Below are 26,710 nucleotides of genomic sequence, written 5' to 3'. Positions count from 1 at the left end.
AGGGACTTCAGTTTCTAAAAGCCATAAATTCATCTCTTTAAAGGAAAAGGTAGAATATTTACTAACAACCCACACAGAATTGTACATTATAATGGAGGGGAAAGGAAAAGTAAAATGAATAAGTAGAATATGTAAATTTAATACAAAGAAGTATAAGAAAAAATAAACCTAAGATTATAGCAATTCAACCCTGTTTTCACATATGCCACAGAAATGTCTCAGAAATTGTCACATTTAACCTGTAAACCAAACTTACAGAGTGTCTCTTATTTGTACATAAGAAGCCTTGTAAACAATTTATTTTAGTTCAAAGCCATAAAAATGGTGAACTGAGACAAGACAAATAAAGAATAATTCAAAGTAATATATGTAGATACTACAGTCTCAAGAAAATGAAGCACAACTACTCCCCACTCCTTATGTGTGGGCTGCACATAGTGACTTCCTTCCAAAAAGTACAATATGGTGGGGGTGGAAGATAACTTTATAGTGGAGAAACCTGACAAACAGTATCTCAGCCAGGTGATCAAGTTGAACATCAATAGTGATAAGTTGTGCTAAGAGTGTGTACGCTTGATATGATGAGAAAGGTATTTTATCTCTGTGGTCTTCCTCCCAAAAACAAACTACCCAAGTCTCACCATGAGAAAAACATCAGACAAATTTCAATGGAGGGACATCCTACAATATACATGACCAATACACTTCAAAACTATCAAGGGTATCAAAAAGAAAGAAAGACTCAGAAACTATCACAGCCAAGAAGAGCCTGAGAAGTCGTGACTAAATGTAATATGGTAAAAAGGCCATTAGGTAAAAACTAAAAAAAAATTGGAATAAAGTATGGAATTTTATTAATGATAATATATCAATATCAGTCCACTAATTATGACAAATGTATCATAATGATATAGATATTAATGGGAGAAACTGGATATCAAGCATATGGGAATTCTATAATGTCTTCACAAGTTTTCTATAATCCTAAAACTATTTTAAAATTAAAATTTTATTCAAAATTGTAACTAAATTTAATAGGACATACTTTTAAATAATTTATATGTCTACCCTTGATCATCTAGGATTAATTTCTCTCAGACCCCCAATGTTAGAAAAAGTTCTACTTCCCTTGAACAGCAGTAAAGTTTTTATCTGTTCTACTCAGTTAATCTTGATCAAGCTCTGTCTTTGCTTTGGCCACTAGGAAGCTTGGAAACAAATTTATTAGTAATTTATTATGAATTCTCTAAAGGTTCTCTAAAGTTCTTAGCTTCAGCTCAGTTATCCTAACATTATTTTCACTCTATTCTGATTTTTTTCTATTTTGTACCACTTTTTCTTATATTATTATTATTAGCCACCTCAAATCTCTTTAGAGGGAGAATTTATACATATATTTTTCAGGCTACAAAAAAATTATACTATTCAAATGTATGACTTCCCATTTCTCATGTCATCAAAATTGTAGACAGTAACCCACTTAATAGCAAGAATGTGGCTAATAACTAAAGCATTCTGCTTCAGTTCTTGAAATGCAAAGCGGTAATGACACCACCTGCTGTAAGGATGGTCATGAGGACTAACAGAGCTAACATTTGCTAAATATGCCTAGCACAGATAAAGGAAAGGCGCTCAATAAATGATAATTACCATTATTATTATTAACAAAAATAGCAATAATTATTTTCATTAATATAAGAAAAAGAATGGAGCTGAATTACAAAGTAATCATGGGCCAATTGGTGATTTTCTCAGTGACCCAGATAAACAAAAGTAGCTGCCATATTTCGGAGGATGAGAACAATAAAAGGGGAGAATGGGGAAAAAAAACAAAAACAAAACCTGAAAGAGAGGAGAGGAAAATGGAGAAGGAAGAGAGAAAGGAGAGGTGTTCTTACACATTGCCATTGCCAAAAACAAGTTTGAAAGCTTTTAGACAATGTGAAATTCAATCACTTGTTAGTCTTAATTCTACTAAAATATATTTTTTAAAAAGACTCTCTAGCCTTTTTGGCACTCATTTTCCCCAAAGCCTCCCAAAATAATCACATGTAAGAGCCAAATAAACACCAAATTTCAACCTCTCCTTGGCCCGGAGGATGCCAGGCTGGTGTTCTATTACCCAAAGTTTTTTTTGGAATTGGCATATTCAAATTCAGACCCTCATCTTCCTTACTCTAGAAGAGGGAACAGACAATGTGGATTTTTTATTAAAAGAACCCGTTATTGTGTAAATACTATGTGCTACACGTTTTACCCAGAGAACCTCTAACTCTTTTAATAGCCCTGAGAGGGCTTATGGATGAGGAAATAAGGCTTAGGAAGGTAAATAATTTGCTCCAGGTTCTTGTAGACAGCACATGATGGAGACACTGAAACCAGGTCAGTCTGACCACAAGGACTTCCCTCTTTCCTCTATGCTTAATGTAAAGACTCATTGCCAAAACTGATAGAGAAAGGGAACTAAATGAAATCGCTAACACCTTTAAAAAGCTTTCTCAGCATTGTGTTACAAGCTTTCTCTACAATAACCCCATGGAGCAGGTGTTGTCATTATTTCCATCTATAATGAAGAAAGCTCAGAGAGGCTCCTTGTTTCACCTTAATATGCAAGTAAAAATACAGAAGGGAGAAATATTGAGTAAATGGGAGAGAGAAAGATAGATGCAAGCTGTAAGTGGGCCAGGGGAAAGGGCAACCACCTTTGCAAGAGGAACCTGGTACCCCAGGTCCACAGGCTTTGCTCTCTGGAAGAGAGGGAAATGGGAAGGGAGGTCTCTGAAGGTGCTCACAAATATGGGGTGAGTGGGGGAAGGGGTGATTAACTTATACTAATGAAAATAGAATGAGTCATGAGTGTCACAGCCAATAAAAATGGCAGGGATGACCAGACAGCCAATAAATCATTTCTGAGCATTAAACTTTCTGCTTCCTCAAGGTTTGAGATTGTCAAAGGCAAGGCCAGAAGCCCCCAAGCATGTTCTGATAAGTTAACAAGACGCTCTCCACTTTGTGAACCCAAAAGTATCTGAGACAGATCTCAATCAATCTAGAAAGTTTATTTTCCCAAGGTTAAGGATGCACCCATGACACAGCCTCAAGAGGTCCTGATGACAAGTGCCCAAGGTGGTCGGGGCATAGCTTGCTTCTATACATTTTAGGGAGACACAAGACATCAATCAATACATGTAAGGTTAATACTGATTTGATCTGGATGGATGGGCAACTCAAAGCAGGGGCTTCCAGGTCATAGGCAGATTTAAAAATTTTCTGATTGGCAATTGGTTGAAAGAGTTATTATCAATAGAAAAGAATGTCTGGGTTAGGATAAGGAGTTGTGGAGACCAAGGTTTTATTATGCAGATGAAGCCTCCACTTAAGCTTCAGAGAGAATAGATTGTAAACATTTCTTATGAGACTTAAGGTCTGTCTTGATGTTAGTGTTAGTTGGCTTTTCCTGAATTCTAAAAGGGAGGACTGTATAAGGAGGAATGTCTGACCCCCACCTTCCCATCATGGCCTGAACTGGTTTTTCAGGTTAACTTTGGAATGCCTTTGGCCAAGAGAAGGGGTCCATTCAGATGGCAGGGGGCCTTAGAATTGTATTTTTTGTTTACAACTTTTAAATTCAAAAAATTCATTAGGCCCTTAAAACACTTCCCATCTCTCACTCAGAGTCACATCCTACTTTCATGCATATTCTGTTAGGCAGTGTTATCCAAAGGCACCTGATCATATACTACCTGGGCACTTGTTAACAAACAAATTCTCACATCTCCCATGGAGATTCTGATTCATTAGGTTGAAAACTAGAAGATCTGGGGATATGCGTTTTGAAAAAATCATTCAAGTAATTCCTATAATCCAACTAATTTGGAAAAATTGCTTTAACAGGATTCTCACAAGAAGTTTGCAAGATAGATATAACAATCCCCATGCTATAGACAAAAAGAGTGACACTCAAAGAAGGGAAGAGATTTGCCCAAGGTCACACAACTAGTGTAGTAAAATCAAAGCTGGTAAGTCATATTGTGAGTCCACTGTGTGTATGCATGCCACCACACTTAACTCTATCTGAGCCACAGCTAGCTTCAAAAAGCCCTCTCCTTGGTCCCTGAATATGGCACTGGAAACCAGGAAATGGGACACAGAATACCTAGAGCCATCAGAAAGAATCAGGGAGGCAGTCAAAGTGCTGAGTACAACATCAAAGAAAAAGAGAAGGAAAGTCAGGTTCTCCTCCATCTCTAGTTCCAGCTTTGAGTCCTCTGGGTTTGCAGGCCAATGGGGTATTGCCTATATACATGACAACTAGCACTGCTTGACTAACAAACAAGACCATTTGGCCAAAAGGATCAAAACATTTCTTTCATGGATATACAATGATGGAAAAATCCTAGAGAAAGATTCTCTCAGAAATAACTTTGAACAATTAACGTCACACCAAAAGAGGAATGCCCAAGATGATATCTTCACCTACACACTGCCCTCCCCACTGGTGATAACTATAATGGTGACTAATTATACCTTCCAGGGTAAAGCTCACACCACTCATCCAGGGATCTCCTGCCAGAGATGGCATGTACCTGAGGTTTGCAGAGGCCATTTTCACAAGCACATGCATCTCTCTGCCCCGGGACCTTTGGCTAATGATTGTTTAATCGCAAGGAGGTTCGGGGTTGCTGACATTAAGAATGACATGCTTGTGAAACGTTCTCTGCTATCTCCCTGCTAGAAGCCCCTGCTGCTGAATTATCACACCCTATCAACTGACTACAAAAAAAAAAAAAAAATGAGATAGGAGAAATGGTACTGCTATTTCCGGCTTCCCTTGAGTTTAAACAAGAAGGAAAGAGGGAGGATTTGGCCCCTCTCTGAATAAGCTGATTTTAAGATACAATACCTGCCTCTCCTATTATTAGAGGTTTATCTATCCTCTGGGAAATGATTTCCTTCCTCACTGGTTTGTTCAACCCAGATTCTAAATCTTTTTCAGATGAGAAGACCTGCCCTGACCTTATACATCTCCTTAAATCTGAGGTCATCATGACAAGAGGCTTGTCATACTTAGAGATTTCATATCCAATCTGTCTATATATCCCCAAACATACACTCACTCTGTTAATTATAGCAGCCACAATTTCACACTCAATGAATATTTTATACAAGTCTCTGTTGTGTAGCAAATGCTCTATTTTTAACATTCATAATTTACCGAAAAATAGTTGTTGACTTCAACATATATACTTCTACAGTATGGGATAACTGAGGTACATTTACATAAAAAGCAAACAAGTATATAACACATCCATCCAATTAAATCAGCTTCCTTGAATCTCCTAGTTAACATTAGAGGCCAAAATACACATACACACACACACACACACACACACAGATGAGTTATACATCACACAATGACATTCCAGTCAATAACAGACTGCATATATGACAGTGGTCCCAAAAGATATTAATGGAGCTGAAAAATTCCTATCACCTAGTGACATCTTGATGATCCTGACCCTGTGTAAGCCTTGGATAATGTGTATGTTTGTATCTCAGTTTTTAACAAAAAAGTTTAAAAAGTGAAAAAGAAAGTTAATAGAAAAAAGCTCATTGAATAAGAATATAAAGGAAGTATTTTTGTACAGCTGTATAATGTGTTTTTGTTTTAAGATAAGTGTTATTACAAGAGTAAGAAAGTTTAAAAGTTTATAAAGTAAAAAATGCCACAGTAAGCAAAGGACAATTATTAAACAAATTTTTAAAATAAATTTAGTGTAACCTACATGTACAGTGTTTATAAAGTCTATAGAAGTGTACAGTAATATCCTAGGCCTCTGCATTCAATCACCACTCACTCACTGACTCACCCAGAGCAACTTCTAGTCCTGCAAGTTTCATTCATTATAAGCGCCCTATGTAAGTATGCTATTTTTTATCTTTTACATTGTGTTTTTATTATATCTTTTCTATGTTTAGATACACAAATAAGTACCATTGTGCACAATGGCCTACAGTATTCAGTACAGTAACATGCTCTACAGGTTTGTAGTCAAGCAGCAATAGGCTATACCACACAGCCTAGGTGTGCAGTAGAATACACCATCTAGATTTGTGAAAGCATACTCTATGATGTTTGCAACAATAATGAAATCGCCTAACAACACATTTCCCGGAATGTATCACTGTCCTTAAGAAACGCATGACTCTGTGTGTGTGTGTGTGTGTGTGTGTGTATGTGTTTATTTTTTCCTTTTATTCATCATGTAAAAAGTGCCTTTGGAAAAACCCACATTTCACTCTGGATTTTTTGCATCTCTTTCAAACGTGAACAATTTTAATGAATGGTCTTCACCTTGGATACTCACATTCCAGGGCTAATAGGAACAACAGTGTTTGGGCATGTGCAGTGGAGGTGGAAGATAGATTCAAGATGTTTCAAGTATGCAAAATCACATGCAGATGTACCAACAGTATATCCAGTCAAAGAGAGTTAAGAAAGCAATATATACACAGACATCCGAGAATGGAAGAATGCAAACACAATCCAACTTGTAATTAACATACCGTGCTGTGACACCTGTTGCCTTCCATGATAAGAAGTCTGGGAGATCAAAGAAATGTCCCGCCTTATCCCAGCAAGTCTCTCTCAAGTTCTGCCAAATTAAATATATATTAGAATCAATTATGGGGTTTTTCTACCATCTCCTCTTTCAATAATATTTCAAATTTTTCAAAACAAAAGCATAGCCAACAATGCCCATTGAAACATCTGTTCAGGAGCTTGGTGGGGGTAGGAATAATATAAAAGCAGTACTTATACAGGAAAGAAAAACTGACAATTCTTGATCCTTCCAAAAATGACCACAATTTCCCTTAAAACCCTCTTTGCCAATATGGAGGGATAGAAAGCTGTATTAGTCCATTTTCACACTGCTGATAAAGACATACCCGAGACTGGGTAATTTATAAAGAAAAAGAGGTTTAATGGACTCACAGTTCCACATGGCTGGGGAGGCCTCACAATCATGGCAGCAGACCAGAGAGAGAAATGAGGGCCCAGCGAAAGGGAAAACCCCTGATAAAACCATCAGATCTCGTGAGACGTATTCACTACCACGAGAACAGTATGGGGGAAACCACCCGCATGATTCAATTATCTCCCATCAGGTCCCTTCCACAACACAAGGGAATTATGGGAGCTACAATTCAAGATGAAATTTGGGTGGGGATACAGCCACCCATATCAAAAGCACACTCTGTAAGGTATATAATCCATCTTTCCGGTGAATGGTGATGGACATATAAAATTTCAGAGCAGATATAAGCTGGAAAGAAGCTGTACTCAGAAACTGCCCAACGAAACTAAACGTGCCCTGTCACACAAAATTCTACACATGCCAACTGGTTCCAAAGGCAATAGAAAAAAAGATGGTCCCTGCCCTCAAAGAACTTCCAGTCAAAGTCAAAGAGAATGGCCACATAAGCAAGCCACTGTACATTTTAAAGATTTGGTTCTCTATATTGCAAAATGGCCAGATTTTTTCTTACTGCTGGGCATTTTCTTTCCTTTGCCACTTCTGCCTAAAACATTCATTCCTCACCCACCACCCTCTGCCCTCCCAGGATCCACATCATCCCCCTTCCTCATTTGGTTAACCCTACCCACTGCCATTCCTTGCAGGGGTTTCCAGGATCTCCTGCTCAAGTTTAGGGCTAGCTGTCATACAACCCATACCACCCCTACAATCATTTGTGTAATGTTGATATGGTTTGGCTGTGTCCTCACTCAAATCTCATCTTGAATTGTAGTTCCCATAATCCCCATGTGTCACAGGAGGGACCCTGTGAGAGGTAATTGAATCATGGGGGTGGTTACCTCCATGCTGTTCTCATGATAGCGACTGAGTTCTCACAAGATCTGATGGTTTTTATAAGGGGCTTCCCTTGCCTTCACTCTGCACTTCTCTCTCCTGCCACCCAATGAAGAAGGAGGTGTTTGCTTCTCCTTCCGCCATAATTGTAAGTTTCCTGAGGCCTCCCCAGCCATGCTGAACTGTGAGTCAATTAAATGTCTTTCCTTTCTAAATTACCCCATCTCGGGTATGTTTTTATTAGCAGCGTAAGATCGGACTAATACAAATGTCTTTCTTTCCTGACAGACTGACTATAAGCTCTGTGAGGTCAAGGATCTTGTCAGGCATGTTCACCATGATATTGAATGATTGTCTCCTCTCCTCCACCCCAACTGACAGGACCCTCAGCTGCCAAGTAGAAACTACATAACTCTTATCCCCTAACTACAAGCACTTGGTTGGACCAGGTTTAGACATGTGACCTAGTTGTGCCAACCAGATTTCTTCTCCTAAGAACTTAGAATCAGGACCCAAATGGAACCGTTTCTCTTCTGCCTGTGAATGGAACTGGAGATGAGATAAAGTTGAAAAGCATGAAGTGGCCATTTTCTGCCAAATACCTGAAGAGGTAGAATTTCAAAAACAGAATAGTAAAGAAGACAGAGGCACTAGCAAGAAAGGTTTCCTACCATCCAGACAACTTTCCATGTCCTGATTTCTATCACTCCCTCTCCAAAAAGTTACAAGAAAAGGAATTATAAGCATAGGAGTATCTCTGGGAACCTAAGGGCAACAATGCAGAAGTTCCAAAAGAGGCATATTTCAGTACCTGCCACAGGGTAACACACAGTAGGCACTCAATAAATATTGGTTGAATTACTAGACAAACTGCTGAGCTTCACCTTCCAATTCCTCTTGTGTGAGCAGTGCTTCAGTTTATAAAGGGCTTCCACATGTGTTATCTCCTTAGAGCAACACAAAAGTCCTGGGCATTATTATATCTATTTTATGTACAACTGGCCTTTATCAGAATTCTGTGAGTTCCTCCTTCATAGTGCTTCCCTAACACTACTATATAAACACCAACATTTATCTATTTACAGCAGATAAATGGTTCTATCCCAAGTGCTGGCCCTATCAAAACAATATCAAAAGAGTTCAGATGTAAAAGGCAAAGTATCAAGCTGATTCTCTGTTACTGTTGTTGTTTTAACTTCCTAAACATCTAGGTGAAAGCTTGTATCTAGAAAGGGACTTGTCCTAAACTTCTCTTTGAACGCCCATTCTAAGATGTTAATGTTAAATAAAGCAAAACTTAAAGATACTAAATATTCCTAACACAGCTAAGTACTAGTAGTATCTCTGTATAGGGTGTAACAAGCCACAATCAGAAAATGGTAGCCTTTGAAACCATGTGAGTCAAACTACCAGAATGCCTTTTGGCTAGTCCCTGAAATCTATTTCCATATGTCTTGTGGTTTCAGCAATCAGTGGTCAGGGAGAGGAGAAAAGGCAGCCTCTTTCTAAAGGTTCCAGAAATCAAAGGCCAGTGACCAGATATGAACCGCCAAACCACCGCAGCAACAACCAGTGCTTCAAGCCAAAGCACAACAATCTTCTTAAATTCAGGCAAAAAAAAAAAAAAAAGCTACTTCTTTTAGATCTTGTGTGCGGTCACTAAAGACATTACATAACGACAGCCTTTACCCTGTAGCCACACAGACAGCCACTGTGGGACAACAGAACCCAAGTAGAATGACACAAAGAACTCAAGCCTTTTGCCAAAAAGAGACACTGGGAATAGGAGGAGCAAGGAGTCCAGGCATTCTTTCTTTTTGAGACCACACTAACCGTCACCAATCAAAGCCAGAGATCCCAGCCCAACCTCTACTCTAAGGAGATAACACATGTGGAAGCCCTCTATAAGCTCTGAAGCACTCATCACATAAAAGGAATTGGAAGATGAAGCTGAGCAGTTTGTCTAGTAATTCAACAAATATTTATGGGATGAGGAACTAGAAATAACATGTCGTGGGAAGTCTGAGGTACTCTTAAGGATGTACATGGTCTCGGAAGGGAAGACAGCAGTATTCCCTGCTTTCTCTACAAAAGGGAAGTCTGGAGACAGGCCAGCAAAGAGGAGTAAGGATTTGGATGAGAGGAAATGTCTCCAGAAGGCTGATCCCTTACCTTGAGATGCCAGCAGGCATCTGTGAGGATCCCATGCAGTTTTTGTTGTTGTTTTTGAGACAGAGTCTCACTCCATCGCCAGGCTGGAGTGTAGTGGTGTGATCTTGGCTCACTGCAACCTCTGCCCCCCGGGGTTCAAGAGATTCTCCTGCCTCAGCCTCCCAAGTAGCTGGGACCACAGGTGCATGCCACCACGCCCTGCAATTTTTTTTTTTTTTTTTTTTTTTTTTTGTATTTTTAGTAGAGACAGGGTTTCACTATGTTGGCCAGGCTGGTCTCGAACTCCTGACATTGTGATCTGCCCACCTCAGCCTCCCAAAGTGCTGGGATTACAGGCGTGAGCCACCGTGCCCAGCCCCATGCAGTTTTTTATATTAGGCTACCTGATTCACAAGTGCTTTGTCATCAAATGCCATATTGGCCAAGAGCACATTACCCCCACAGATGGATTTTTAGTCCAGTTCTGCAGAAAAATCTCTCTGGCCCTCCTCTCTGGCCCATACAATCCCAGTCAAAGGCCTCAATGTTACTGAATTAATTCTCTACTTGTAACCACTGGGCCTGCATTAGGATACAGTGATCATCCTCTAAATCCTCCACAGTTTACAACACTGTTCTCATTTAATCTTCAGAGTGGTGCAGAGGCATGTAGGTAATACACAATACTCACACATTAAGGAACTGGGGGTCAGACCACAACGGCTTAGCCCAAAGTCACAGGGTTTCCAGCTCTAAAGTAAATGTTCTTTCCTTCTACTATGCCACAGTTACCACCCTGAACCTCCCACTCCAATAAGAGGTGTAATTTTGGGCCTTTTGGAAATGTCATAATGGAAGCTACTGCCACTCTTTACAGAAGAAAAGACAAACAAAAGCCCTTTTAAGCACATTTCTGTACAATTTCAATCCTGGACAGCTCACGTAACTTCTATGTACTTATCACTTCCCACGCGTAATGTTGCACGGATTAGAGAGTGCAAGGAACAGGCCCTCAACACACACCAACTTCAGATATGTCTCATTAGGTGATGGCCTAATAGAGTTCAAACCGGGAGCTCTCTGTGCTGAATGAGTTAAGTCTTTCTATCCTCCAGTTACCAAGCAACTAACAAAACTAGTCTTTTCAAGAAAAAAAGAAAAGTGATTTGGGTTATATGACTTGGCACAAAAGCCTTCTGCATTCCAACAACAATCCTTTGAGTTAAGCAATCCCTCAGCTTAAAGCAACCAAAGAGAACAGCTTTTGTAAAAAAAAAAAAAAAAAGAAAAAGTCATCTATTACTTCATCAAACCACAGCATTTCTTGGGAGGAGGCTACTACTGAAAGCTCACATAGCTGTGAGTCTAAGCAGAGGGCGGAGGTAGGGCAGTATGTCCAAGATTCAAGGCTGCAGCCACCCTGCCAGCCTCAGGACAGAGAGAAGTAGCTTTCACCCTTTCCCCCCCACTCCAGGGAAGCTGTGAGGTTTCTGCTGCTTCTAGACACTGAAGGAACTCATGAGCGAAATGAGGCAGCTACTGCAATGACACCAGGGTCGAGGGGCAACATGAGAAGATAGGCATGACCAGTTACAAAGGATTATCCAAGTAATCTACTATTTAATTGCAAAGGGATTCTATCTGGGTTATTTGCTGTGAGCAGTAAATAAAAGGGAGGGAACAGCTCCCTAATTTCCCACTCAATAAATAGTACTGCCTGCACATTCCAAGTACTCACGCTATTGTTTTCCAGCACAACTACCCAAGAAAGAGCAAGACCTTATCTTCACTCTATGTTCAAGACTCCAAATTAGGGCACAGGCCGATAGCCCAGAGAGAAAAGATGTTTCAGGAAGAGACGTAATCTTCAATGTCATTCTTAAAAGAAATATGATGCTGGAAGCATGGAGTAGGTCATAAACCCCAGCCAGAAACTTCTCAGAATGAATAAAACAATTGTGTGTTTCAAACTCCCATGCACACAGACAGAACACCAGAAATATTTCAAGTTAGATAGGCAGATAAGCTGAGAGGTCTGCACTACTAGAGGCATCTTTCTAAAAACATAAAGCTTCCCATTCCATTCCTTTATTAAAGATGGTTCGATATCTCCTCATGGCCTAGAATCCCATTTTAACTCTGTAGTCTGGCTCTCAGGACACTTAACCTGGCTCCAAGTTGGCTGTGATCATTATGATGATGACTTTCTGGGCTCATCTCCTAACACCTTCCATTCAGTTCTCACCTCTTTTACTTTCCCAAATACATTACACTCTTTCATATTTCCAGGCCTCTGTTTCAGCTGGTATCTCTTTCCAGCTGAATTGACTTTCCCATCTTCTCGCCTTATCAAACCTCTGCCCTTGATTCAAATCCAGCTCAGATGTCACCTTTTCTGTGAATCTCTCCATCCCATGCTGTATCCTAATTATTCATTCATATACCTAAATCTACCTCGAAATGACAAACTTCTGAAGGGCAAGAGCCAAGTCTAACTTATGAAAAAAAAAATGCAGAGTTTCAGGAGATATAAGAAAACCTAAAGCCAGGTCTTTTCGAGAGAAAGATATACACAATGGAAAAGATAATTAATAAGATGAGATATGACAATAACGTAATAAGCCTGATACCAAGGTTTGATGAGTCAGCCTCATAATGTTATTGTAATATTTTGTGTGTGGCCATATATCTGCTTCTAATGAGTAATCACAGACAGGGCTCAGAGGTGGGAAAGGGTTTGGGACCTGGGGAGGCTAGAAAAGGCTTCCGGGGAGAGATGCAAGCAGAGGCCTAAAGGTCAAGTGGAATAAATATTTATGTCACTACCAAGAAAGATCCAAGAAACAAAAATCTGCATAGACAAGACACATTACCCCCATTAGATGAGGATTTGTTTAATGGTAACATCATAGAATTTATTTGTAAAATGAAATAATTCCATCGTATAATTTATTTCATTTTCAAAAACTGGATTTACATGCATCCCTTTCCCTCGCTTTCCTCCCCCTGGAGGGCTTTGCTCTTCTTGTACAAAAAGAAAAACTTATAATCCACACTAGAGTTGACTTCCCAACCATAAAATATGTTATCATTTTAATGAAAACTGATCGTATTCAGCAAAGCTGACTCTACCCAGGAGTGTGACACCACTGTACGTATTAGGAAAACAAGCCTGCAGTAGATGGGGTCTAAGAACTTTGGAGTCTGGCAGACCTGATTTTGATTACCATCCTCACCATTCAACAGCTGTGTAGCTTTAGGCAAATTAATTTATTTAAGCCCCAGTTTCCTCAAAGCTACATTCCTCGCATCTTCCCCCAAGGATGCTGTGAGAATTAAATGAAATAATATAAAGTGCCTGATAAGTCAACAAGAGTCACTCTTCTGCTACAGAGCTGCACAGTTTTCAAAGCACTTGGACATGCATGATCTCATCTGACCTGTGTAATTCTTCAAGGCAGGGAAGGCAAGGAGTCAGAAAACTATGCTTGCAGATTATGAACCTAAAGCCCAGGAAGGGACCAAGATTATCTCCAGGTCCCACACAACGGGTAAATGGAAAGTCAGACCAAAATTTGCATTGCTAATGCCCAGCCCAACGTTTGAGTTCAGTCATCTGCCTCTCTAAAACATAATATAATGCAGAAGTGCATTTCTTATTGGAGGAGATGAGAGAGATGCCACAGTGACCTAGATCAAGCAATGCCTTGTGGGTGGTACTATCCTTGGGAGACAGGGAGACAGCCCTAATAGGAAGAGAAGGCTTTGGAAAGGGTGAACAGGTCTTGGAGCAGACATGAAAGAAAGTCAAAGACTGGGACCAGGGGAGAGATGAGGAAGTCTTCCTCAACATCTCACTCTCCTGGACCTTCTCATGCCCTTCTCATTAGGGCTTTTCTGTCTCCTTCATGGGCTCCTTTTCTTTAGCTGCTCTTTAAATGTTGATGCTCCCCAGGAATCTTACCTCATCCAAATGTTCTTCTCACTGTTCCCATGCTCTCCGAGAAGTATCAGTCACTCCTGTGATTCTAACCAACTACACGCTGAATAACATGCCAAATCTCAAACTCCAATTCAAACTCTCCTCTGAGACATGTCTCCTGGATATCCCACTGCTTCCTCCAACTCAACACGTCCAAGACAGAATCTGCTATCTTCCCCCAAGTGTGTTCCCCCTCCTTGATTTCCAATGCCAGTTGATTCAGTTACCAAAGGAGTCATCTTCTGCCTCTTCTCTCGTTCCTTACATTCAATCACGATTCTAATTTCAACTCCCAATTAATTCACGAAGATGCGCCCACCTCATCACCCTGTATTAGAGTTCTTCAGAGAAACAGAAGCAATAGCATGTATATGGCTGTGTGTGTACACATTTAGGACTCACCTCTGGTGTTCCTACTCCATGAAATCACCCATGACCTCCCTATGCTGAGTTAGATGCTCTTATGCTAGGCCCTTATAGTACCCTGTGAATATCCCTATCACTGCATTTCCCATCATCTGTTCATTTGTCTGTCTCTCTCACTACACTGAAAGCTCCTCAAAGGCAAGAGCGATGTTTTTTATTAAATATGTCTACTCCTAGGACATAGCATTGTGTCTGATCTATAGATGATGACTCATGTTAGCTAATGAATGAATAAATGAATGAATGAGCAGACACGTATAAGCCAAATGAAAGTCTGCAGAAATAAAAGTAAGGAATGAATGGATAAATGAATGAGGTTGTGAATAAAACTGTCCCAGTTTCTCTTTTTTCATTCAAGCTAATGGCTTTTCTCAGTCCTTTTCAGGAGCAGAGACATAGTCTAGGCAAGCCAGACTGCCAGGAAGATAAATTTCTCCTCTCAGGGTGAGCAGGTCCTTTGGAGAAGTTTCATTTTAATTGGAAAATGGATTCATTCACTTCCTGGCTTGGACTCCCAGGTCAGTGCAGCAACACTGAGTGGCTGCCAAGTACCAATGGAGAGGGGGGCTGCAGTGGGGAAAGTGCTCCATCAAATGTTGAGCGCTCTGGGACACCTGAGGATAACCTGGCATCTGTTCCAAGCTAGCTCACACAGATGCCCCTTCTTCTTTCTTCCCAAATGTCCTTCAACCCAAACTTAATCATCTCCAACCCGTAAAGGACACGTGTACTTTACTGTTCCAACTGGCATTTCTTTGGAGCCTGTTTGAGTATGTGCATCTTTACTTGTTCATGTGCATCCTTACTTGTTCAATCACTGTTGCAGAGTTCCACTGTGATTTCCTGCCAGGCATGGACAAAGGCCACAACTCAAAAGTTCCTTCACAACTCAAGTAGTAGAATAAGATCACAACTTAAACTCTTCCTTACGATGGATCCCTAACAGTCCAACCTCACAGAAAATATTTCTAGGAACATTTCTTGCATGTTTTGCCACGGGTCCTTGAGGAGGGCACTGGTTCTTTGTGATGGTTCCCAGCTTCCTCTTTAGCCTCACCTCTCAACACCTTCACCTGTCAGCATCTCCACAGTCCCTGATTCTCCAAACAGACTGGTCCAACAGCAGTTCTGATCATGCAGTATGCTACTCTATGCAGAGGGTCTCAGTACATTCTGCTGCATCTTCTCCAGAGCCAGAATGTAAGAGTGAATATCCTGGCTCTAGTACTTTGTAGTTATGTGGCCTTGAGCAAGCTACTCAACTACTCTTTATCTCAATTTCCTCATCCTATAAAAATTAGTGAGGACAATAATAGTGCCTATGCCATAGGGTTGATGGGGGATCAAATGAACAAATATATGTAATCTATTTGCAGCACCTAGCACATAGTAAGCACTTTTTACTTATGATTGTTCTTATTATTACTTAGAATGTCACTTTCACTACATCCTTCCCTCTTCAGGAAAGAGTAGGTGCTTTAGAGTCTGACACACCTTAGTACAAATGTTGGTTCTCCCACTTATTAGCAGTGTTATTTCTCACTAGTGGTCACCTAATGTCTATGAGTCTCACTTCGTTCATTTGCAGCAACATTTAACTCATAAGACTGTTAGCCGAATTCAATTCAATGAGATTATACATGTTAATGTGCCCATCCTTGTACACTCCTAGTAAACATTAGTTTCCTCTGCAATCCTTGTTCTTCTCAAATTATGTGTGGGCCTGTCTCTTCTACTAGACTCTGAGTTCTTCTTTTAGGAAAGAACTATAATTTATTCATCTATTTCCCTAGAATTAGCATCAAATAACTATTTTTCAAGTAAAATATTTCTTGACTGTGCAAAACCTGGTCTGTCAGTCCTGGTTTGTGCCCAACTATGTGCTAGGTATGCTCATAGAAGATGAAAGGCAGGAATATACTTCCAATCCTCAGGTTAGTTACCGGCTAGGTGGAACAAAGAATCTATGCATATGAAGCATGCAGGAAGAATGTATAAATAGTACAGAATAATTCAAGTTCTAAAACATATTAATTTATAAACTATGGATTCTGTATGATCACGAAGGAGACAGTGCTGTGGGAAGGAGGGAAGTAAGGGGGTTACTTAGGAGGCATTGTCAGATCTGCATGTAGAGGGAAGGCAAAGACTGAGGAAGATGGGATGGAGGTCAGTCCACATTGAGGCAATGGCCTGAGTAAAAGTGCAGGGAGAAGCATCAGCAGCATCCATGGCCATGGAGAAGGAACTATGAGAAGGTCAGTCTGAGAGACCTGTGCTGAGAAGTAGTAAGAGGTAAAACTGGATTTGTATTAGATACTTGGGTCAGAAAAGAATGGGAGCCACCATCAGTCCTTGTGTGGATAGTGTTTTGTGAACACAGTTTTAGGAATGTTAGGACAGCAATAACCTAGTGGGAAACCCAGAGGAAAGAAGAAATAGGAAGCAGGAGGATGCATTCCCGTATACATTTCTGATACAGATGGAGTAGAAAGGGCAGAGCAAATGGAAAGAATGGAAAATGGAGACAAAAGAAGAAGCATAGGAAAGAAAATGAAACAAGAAAAATTAAATAGGAGAAAGAAGAGGAAAATAAAGACAAAAGCAAAAGATGAACAAAGAGAATCGGATGAAGAAAAAGAACAGCTTAAACATGAGATGTGAATAAAATGTGTGGGAAACAACAGCAGGACCATGACAATGTCCCCAGCAAGACAAAGCATCGAGAAGGGAGGGCAGAAACCGGCCGTATTCGTGGTCTGCACACTGTCTTTCCTCTAGATGAATGAAGTCATGGCTGATGTCACTGCCTCTGAGTCACACATCACCCCCCACCACCCAAGAGAGGCGGAAAGGGCCCTGTCTAATATTCAGTCCCACCCTCTTGGACAAGTGGGGTTAATTCACTGCTTTATTCTCATGCACACTGTCTAGTCTTGAGACAGCTGAAATGAGGAGAGCTGCTCTGTCTGCCCAGGGAGGACGTGAGTGCTCAAAGCTCAACTTCTACGGAGTTCTCAGGTCCAGGTCCTTGAGATAGAAGAGTCGGGAAAAGTGTCTGGCCTTTCTCTGATTGTGGCTAAGGCGAACTGGCTCCATCCCATGAGGTCCCCCTTCAGCCCCGCAAAAAATCCTGTAATTAATAGCACGGAATATATAAAAGGGACTTCAAGGAACTTCTGACGGACTCACAGAGCTTCTTGCAGTCTAAGCTCTCACCAGACTGTATATGCAGCCCCACGGAGGTCTCATTTCCGCAGACTGCCACTAGACTAGCTTTTACACTGCCTCACCTCAACTGCTTATTACCCAATTCCAATTCATCCACTGGCCCACAACCTACATATTACCTCCCCAGGCCCCTCGATCCTAACTGGGCTGTATTTCTAGAGTAACCCGAGTTCCCATTGGACTAATACTGTACTGTGACTTTATCTCTTTTCTCCTTTCTAGAATACGAGCATCTGGGAATAACGACTCTGTTTTCTTTACCACTATATTCCAATATTTAACAAACTATCTGGAACAAAACAAATTTTCAATAAATATTCGCTGAATGAATGAATGTCCTTGAACAACTCTGGCAGGAACTTGTTAGCACCACAATATTTTTATTTCTAAAACACACACCCATTTTTACAGCCATCATTCTGAGAACTTCGTGAAGGACACCCTGTAAGGTATTAATAACAATGCAAGTGGAACTGCCCTGGCAGCATTTGCTCGGCAGGGCCTCGGGATGGATTCACTGTCTCCAGCTCCTCTGCTCTCCTAAGCTTTGGTTTCTGAGCTACTGTAGAAACAGCACAGGCTGGAGTTAGATCTGAGCTGGGCCCCAGCTTTACCCACTCAGTAGCTGCATGAAGTAAGTGTCTCTCAGGCTGTTCCCACCCACTAAAACAGGAATAATATCCTCTCCCCAAGTCGTCCGGACGATTAAAAAGCACTATTTTAAAAATTGCCTACCCTTCAAACAATGTGAATTCCTTTTCCCTTCACTTTCAGATTTCTTACCTGCCTCTAAAGGTAAGTATATGAAAAACAGACCTTACTAATTTTCTTTCCAAAAATCAACTTTTTCTATCACTATCATCTGAAAATCTATCACTACCACCTACATTCTACAATTTATCAAATACCTTCTGATACATAACACTACATCAACACAATTTTTTAGACAGAAAACTAAGGCCCATAAATGAACTGAATTGCCCAGATGATGCAGATAATAGGTAGAAAGCCTGGGGGAAAGCCCTGGCCACTTGAACTCCAAACTCAGTACTCCTTCACCACTCTCCAGCTGCTGCTTCCCAGGACATGGGAGGTGCTCGATAAATACTTACACAGTGATTCACTCTCTTTCTCAGGTCCGTGGGCTTGTCTGTGACCCCCATCCAAAGCCAAGCCACACAGCCTCATGCCAAGACAACTGCAGTAGGCTTTATTCTAGTCCCTGGTTCTCTTCTCATCTCTCTCAGGTTCACAGAATGCCAGCGCTGAAGGAGAGTTTCAGGGCTTACACGCACCAGTTGTTCCCAAATGCCAGAACAGGGACTGGTGATAGTCCAGGACCAATAATTTTCACTAATCAGTGGTGAAACAATAATAATAATAATAAAAATGATAGAAAAATAAAGTCCTTATTATTAATAAAATTATGAATAACTAATCAGTGAAATGAGAGAGAGATTGTATTTCCTCATTGCTTGTTTTGCTTTGCTTGGGTAAGCATCAATACTCTACACATGTAGCATTACTGAGAAAAAAATGTACGTCCATGCCACGGTTCAGACCCTTTAGCAAAGCCACAATGAGAAACAGAGGCCAGGTAGGACAGAGCCACTTAGGCAGCTCTCTAATTTCCTCTGAATATTCCCTCACTTTGCATTTTTGAGCCAAAAGACACTGATCATTGAGATTACAAGCCTAGAAGCTACGCTGATGTAGCTTTTCCAGGGGGCATAGGCATGGGTATTGACAGGGCCGCAGAGTTGAGATGAGGCCTTTTTTTATTACTGAACACTCACAAGTTTATCTAACCCATAGCCTCTCCATATAGGGAGGATTCAGAGAGACAAGGGCCTTTATAGGAATCCAGAGTGGCCATGCTGGATGAACAGACAAGCCTCCAGGGAGGTCTTAGCTATGTCAGACTTCCAGGACCCCTGGGTTCAGAAGAGGTAAGGAACTCATTCCATCATTTAGTCACTCTTTCTCATTACAAACACGTCAGGGGAATGCAAAGAAGAGGACAAAGCCAGCTCTTGGAGAGGCAGCTATAATGCCCTGGGGCACAATCAAAAGAGGCTCTGGGTCAGAGTTTGCGTAGTGGTAGGAAACAGATCTCACCCAGTCTCAAGTATAATTCTTTCATTTTGAGTCTAACTTTGAACAGCTAAACTTTTAATAACTTTGATAATGTTTTATTCTAGAGTTCATATTTGCCTTAAAAATTTATGCCAAACAAATGTGTTATCTGGGATTTTTAACTTCAACCATCAGAAGTGGTTTTCTCTAATCAAAGTGAAGTAATAATAATAAAAATGATAGAAAAATAAAGCCATTATTAAGAAAATAGTGAATAATTAATCAGTAAAATGAGAGTGCTTTTATTTTCTAATTGCTTGCTTTGCTTTACTTAGGTAAGCTCCAATGATGTCTCATCTGTAGACAGGGGTACCTGTGTGATAACGGCTGGTGTTTCACCAGCTCACCTTTACAATAATTTTTCAAATTCATTTCTTAGAGTCAGAAACCTAGGTTTGTATTCCAACATTGCCAGAGGTAATAGAGTTGATAAGTGGCCATCTACTTAATTCCCTCCATCCCCAATTTCTTCATCTGTAAAGCAAGTGATAACATCTACCTCATAGGATTTTCATAAGAATAAATGGGATAGAAGATTTAAAAGCACACAGTGGATATTTAATAAAGTCTGGTACAGGTGTTGACCATGTATGTAGATAGCAATAAAACAAAGTCAATATCTTAACTAAAATGTATTTAATATTTCAGAAATGTAAACAACTTTTAATATTTCAAAATGCTTTCCCAAGTGTAACGCTCTCCCAACTTATTCCAAAAATGTAAGCTGGATAGAGGAACAAAGAGATGGAAACAACATAAGTCATAAAGCAAGGACAGTAAAGGTCCATGGCAGGCTCTAGGTGATGGCTCTGAGTATTGACTGTAAAATGTTTTCAACTTTTCTGTAGGTTTGAAATTTTGATAATAAAACACGGCAGGCAGGCGGGGGGGAGGGGGCGGCGGTAATGGCTTTCACAGCCTCTTGCTCTTGGTACTAGATATGGGAACTCCTTGAGATAAAGGGTGAGCTTGGCTTCCTCCTTTCCTCCCCATCACCAGGCACAGCACTTTGTACATAGCAGTTACCAGACAAAAGTTTGTTTCACTTATTAAATAAATATATCCCTACAATAACAGAACAATTATTGTCATTTTGGATAACCAGAAAAAAAGAAGGTAAAACCAACCCAGGTGTTCAGAGAAATGATATTTACTTACTCCTCCAAAAGACTACCATTTTGCATCTCTTTGGACTTCTAGCCTGCTACCTTCCTTGCCTCAGTGGACAGTGGACATCTGTTGACCCCGTGCCTCAGTGGACATCCGTTGACCCTGAGCCTCTAGATTTCCAAGCTGATAGTTTACGTGCTATGAGTTACTACATTACAACACACATTAAATGCATTGTCTTTTTCAGTGTTGTTTCTATAAAGACAGTATTTTCCTCCAGTAAGATTGACTTACATTTTAGCCACTGTGAGAAACGAATTTTGTTCAATTTTTGATTGACACAGACTCATACCATGCATGCATAAAGCAAGCCTAACTTCACAGTCCTTCCTCACACCTCTCTGGTTACACTAATGACTCCTAGAGGCGGTCAACATCCCTGCAGAGCCGTCAGGAAGACTGGCAGCAGGTAAGCCAGGCATGTGGTCTTCAGTACTATAGTCACATGGTTGGCTCCTGGCTGGCCAGGGGACATGAATTCATTTAGTAAATGTTTATTGAGTATTTTTTCAATGCCAAACACAGTGTTTGGTTCTGGGGATATAAAACAGTAAGGTATGAAGAGATAGATTTTGTCCCTGCTTTTATGGAGCTGAAAATCCACCAACCCAAATGAGGAAGAAACATGGTACAGCAGAAACACACACACACACACACACACACACACACACACACACACACACCAGAATTTAGAGCCAAAAGGACCTTCATTAAGATCCAAGGGCCTTCATTTGGCTCCAGTTTAAGCCCACAGGACCTTCACCAAGATTTGATACCTGTAGAGAAGTCATTTCATCTCTTTGAGGCTTGTCTTCATCTGTAATATGTGAGAAGTAGTAATATTTATCCCACAAGGTCATGTCATAGATCATATAAAGGAAATATTTATGAAAGTCTGCCACAGCCATAAAGTCAAATTTTTAAAAGTATTATAATAATAGCTGACATTTATTAAATGTTACAAGATATCTGGCCAAGAACTTTTTTTCTTTCGTCTGCCTTTTAAAAATTACTTTGCTGGACTATAAAACCAAAAGAATGCAACACATATTTGGTATAAATCAAATATGCAAATACAGGATAATAAGGAAAGGATTCACTGTCCAGGTAGATGAAGGCAAGCCATCAGCCTCAACATTCAGTGTATTTAGTTACAAGTCCAGTACCCAACCTGGAGAGAAAATCCATAACACACGCCCTAACAGCAGCTGACAATACTGTCTGCATTCCTCAAAGGCTGGGAGGAATCTGGACCAATATACAGGGCCCTGGTATAAACATTCTAAAGAGAGGCTTTTTGATTGAGAAGATGAGTCTTGGATTCTCCTGGGGAGTGAAGGGAGCCACTTAAAGGGGTATCCATTACAGGAGTCCAAAGACACAGTGGAGAGGCCCAGAGGAGTTACTGTCTCAGTCTAGAGCCTTCACTTTGCCTACAAAATAAGCTGTGACTCAGGTAACAGGACTGCAGCCAAGGGGTGGCTCTAGGATGGAAAGGAACAGTAATGCTCAAATCTCATTTTCCACAGTAAGGAAGAGAAAATTAACTTATGTTGGACATGCAGTGAACCTTTAGTTTGGAATGAAATGATTGGACAAACACACCCAGCAATCAAAAATGGCATGAGATGGTTTAATAAGTTCATTCACTCATTCATCCACCCATCAAAACATATACTAAGTTATTAATGTTAGAATTTAAACAGTGCTCTAGAGGCTAGGGAGACTGAGATAAATAAAGCACAATGTAATGCAATTAAATTCTAGGGTAGAGATAAGCATAGAATGCCACAGGGGACAAAGGGTAGGACCCTAAATCAACACTAAGTCAAGGAAGACTTCCTGGAGGAAGTGAAGGCTGAGTTTTGAACTATTATTAAAGTTTTCCTGGTGAAGGAAGAAATTACTATAAGCTTGCCAGGCAGAAGGAAAAACCTGAGCAAAGACCCAGAGGTGTGAGTGAACACGGGCATGGAATCATGAGAGCCCTGGACCAAGAAATTCACCATCTGGAATGCCCTTCCATTTCTCTAAGCGCTTGCTAGAGGAAAAGTAATGATAGATTCCTTGAACACATTCCCACACCTAAGTCTCAAATTCAAGTGCTCAGAGGGGTAGGGCTGAAAAAGGAAATGAATGCAGCAGGCTGGGTGGGGACTGCTGCAAAATGAAGAATGCTGACCCCTTCTAAAGAAGGCAGCCCCTATTCAGCTCCAGCCGATCCCTTTCGCATGCAAGTGTGGACCTTGTATTGCCAGGTTCTTTCATTATTTATTCAGGAAAATAAATAATCTGAATTTTCAGATAAAATTTCTCAATTTTTAAATATTGGAAACTAATTTAAAATTGTTTATTTTTTTTCCAAGCACATGGTAGGTCAAACTAAACCTGTCTGGGGACCAGATCCAGCCAGTGGTCTGCCAGCCTGTAGCCCTGGCAAGTGGGAAGAAATGAGTGCCCTTTAAAAGCAGGCAGTAAGAGGCAATAGTTAAGAGCCCAGGAGCTGGAGGCAGACTGGACTAGGTGAGAATCTGGGCTCTACAACTTACCTCTGTGTAGCTTTGGGGATGCTACTTAAGTCCCCTGAGTCTTGGCTTCCTCATACTGCCATACAGATACAGTAAAACAGCATGCTGTTATACTATGTCACTAAAGGGCAGAGATGAAATTCTCCCTGTGAAATCCCTAGCATGGTGCTTTTTAGGAAAATAAGCCCAAAAAGAAAGGAAAAAAAAAAATCACTTGCTCAATAATGAAGTGTTGTCAACCAGAAAGGTTAGCTATGACTACAAGCTTTGAATGGAAAATTACTATGTAATAAAAGCATGAGCATTGTGCTAAAACAGTAGCAAACTATTCCAACCATGGAGAGTGTACCAGTATTAATGTTTTTTTGCGTGTATATGGCCAGTCTTTTTTTCCGTACTGATAGTTTCTTAAAACAAATGTATTTATAAGACTATAGACTGTTCATTAGTCTTCTAACTTTTCTTCCCTTTAACACTACAGTATGAACTTTGTTGTTGCTATACAAATATTTACTATCTACCTAGCACATGTGCCAGAATGATTTTTTCAAAGTCATAAAACATATTGTGTCACACCCATGTTTAAAACCCATCAACCATTTCCCACTGTTCTTGGAATAAAACCCAACTCCTGCCCCTGGCCTCAAGGCTGTGCATGTGGCAGCCCTTGCCCACTTCGCCAAACCCCCTCCTACGCCTCTGTGCCTTGCTCATACCCTCCCGGCCCAGCTGACCTCCTCTGCTGATCTCATGAGGTGCTTTCCTCCCCCGCAGTGAATCTGTTGCTCCTCCTTCCTATCTCATCATTCAGGTCAAACAAAAACTCCCAAGAGAGGCCCACACTAGCCATGCCAAATCTGTTCATCTGTGTTTTTCCTTCATAGCATTTTTCAGAAAACAAAATCACTTTGTGTGTGTCTATTTTCTGCCTCTCTACACTAGACTCTTAAGTTCCCAGAAGCCTACCCCAGGGCCCTTGTCCCACTCATTCACCTTGGCATCCCCAGTGCCCAGCACAGTGCCTCTCACACAGGAGACACTCAATATTTCTTAAATGAAACAATGAAGCTACTGACCATTGTTCACAGCCTCAGATCCTCCCAAAGCCATCACCCACAAATGTCTTCCCTACACTAGTTTATGCAAAGCCTGCAAAGCAAATGCTGGAAGAGGCAGTAGAGCAAAATGGTGATGAGCCCATACGCTGGATGTGAAATGCCAAACTTCAAATCCCAGCCTTGACGCTTATTAGCTGAGTGACCTAGGGCAAGTTGCTTAAAGTCTCTGCGCCTGTTTCCTCATCTGTAAAAGACAATAATTAGGCTCACACCTGTAATCCCAGCATTCTGGGAGGCCGAGGAGGGTGGATCACTTGAACTCAGGAGTTTGAGACCAGCCTGGGCAACATGGCAAAACCCCATCTCTACAAAAAAATACACAAATTAGCTGGGCATGGTGGCGTGTGCCTGTAGTCCCAGTTACTCAGGAGGCTGGGGTGGGAGAGCCACTCAAGCCTGGGAGGCAAAGGTTCCAATGAGCCAAGATTGTGCTACTGTACTCCAACCTGGGTGACAGAGCAAGACCCTGTCTCAATTAAAAAAAAAAAAAAAAAAAAAAAGAAAGAAAATAAAAGAAAAGAACAAGACAATAACTATAGGGTAACTGTGAGAAATAAATGAATTATCATGGGTAAAATGCTTAGAAAAGTACTAGATGTATTAACAAGCACTGCATACACTTTAGCTCTTATTTTCATCTATTTTCTTGTTCTGCTCTTACTGCTTGGTTGCTCTGTATCTTTATTCTTTAACTAGACTGTAATTTCTTGGTGGCAGAGACCACTTCTGGATTCCCACACTGAAAGTGCACAGGTTCCCATAAGGTAGCAGATGGGGGAACAGAGCTAATGGTGCAGCTCTTGACATGGGTTTGCTTACATAGTATGAGACCACGAGTAAGTTATTTACCATTTTTGAGCTTCAGTTTCTTCATCTGGTAAAATAAAAAGAGATAATATCTGTCCCACAGACTGGTGTAAAGATTAAATAAAATAACTCTTGTGAAGTAAAAACATTCTGGGGCTGGTGGCATTGGTAAATGTTAAGGGAAACAAGTAGAAGGTACTCAAGTAAGTTAATCAGCTTCACAGTTCGAAGTTGGCTGCCTTTGGCATAGGTATTACACATCGCCACATAGGATGTGGGTGATTCAAATAAATGAATGACTGAAAATATGTTCTGTGCTCTTCTATTCTCTATTTTCTATGATTGTCTCTAGAAACCTTGATGATGGTTTCCAGAATTTTCCTGAATAAAACAGGAAAAAACATATCACTCATTATGACCAGCCCCATGAAATAACATATTTTAGTCTTCAAAATTATCTCAGTTAGTGATAGGATGTTACTGAAATGCACATCAGTAGAAACAAGCACTTTTAAACACAATGATAATGAAAATAAAGTACTATTGGAATATCTATTATATAAGCCACTTTACAAATCTCTCACTAACTCATAACTCTATAAGACTGATACTATTGTCCTCATTTTATAGCTCAGCACACTGAGACTCAGAGAAGTTGATTTTAGCTTATCCAAGATCCCACAATTGGTAAGTGGTACAGAAAGATTTAAATGCAAGTGTGTTTGGCTCCAAATTCTATACTTTTTTGCACACATTTGTGTTATATCTCCTAAAGTTCCTCAATATCTTGTATTAGTGCTACTGCTAAGACCTGATGAACACAGTTGAATAGTAATTAGACAGTAACTAACTAAGAAAGACTAGTTTCCACCATACTGCCATCTATTTAAATGGTGGCATTTCAAGGAAAGAAATTGATATTATCTATCTTTCATGAAGTTTCAAGATTAGACCAAGATAGAGAAAAGATGTTATTAGATCATCAACAAGAGTGACAAAATAAGGCCAAATAAGGTTTTAAAAATTAGCTTTGGCCAGCCTCTCATGTTACAGAAAGAACCAGAAGAACCAGGCTTCCCTGACCTGCAGCAGGGTTTTCTTTTCAGCAGGTCCTACTGCAAAGCACTCAAGTGGCAGCTTCCACAGCTAGCAGGAAGTTATCAAGCCACCTCTCTAGCCATCCAAACCCCCAGGTTCCCCCAAAGAATCTACCAATTGGAGAATCATTTCCTCATTTTCCCAGGATGTTATCAGGAAGACAGAAGCACAGGGGCACGGACAGGGGAG

The 26,710-nt window shown here is 40.5% G+C and overlaps 2 protein-coding genes across 14 annotated transcripts in view; one reads left to right on the top strand and one right to left on the bottom strand.

The window, feature by feature from the left end:
- Window positions 1-26,710, top strand: part of MYSM1 (Myb like, SWIRM and MPN domains 1) — a 922,196-nt gene that overhangs the window by 193,522 nt on the left and 701,964 nt on the right. The gene's annotated exons all lie outside the window — the stretch shown is intronic.
- The window catches only part of FGGY (FGGY carbohydrate kinase domain containing), a 468,393-nt gene that overhangs the window by 358,032 nt on the left and 83,651 nt on the right, over window positions 1-26,710 (bottom strand). For all 13 annotated transcript variants that reach the window (XM_050804094.1, XM_050804057.1, XM_050804114.1 and 10 more), the window contains exon 5: window positions 6,568-6,656. In XM_050804094.1, coding sequence (XP_050660051.1) covers window positions 6,568-6,656 — 89 coding nt within the window. The remainder of the gene's footprint in view (window positions 1-6,567; window positions 6,657-26,710) is intronic.

Source organism: Macaca thibetana, chromosome 1, assembly GCF_024542745.1.
Source record: "Macaca thibetana thibetana isolate TM-01 chromosome 1, ASM2454274v1, whole genome shotgun sequence".
Classification (NCBI taxonomy): domain Eukaryota; kingdom Metazoa; phylum Chordata; class Mammalia; order Primates; family Cercopithecidae; genus Macaca; species Macaca thibetana.
Note: the sequence above shows the minus strand (reverse complement) of the source record. Positions and strands in the feature narration are given on the sequence as shown.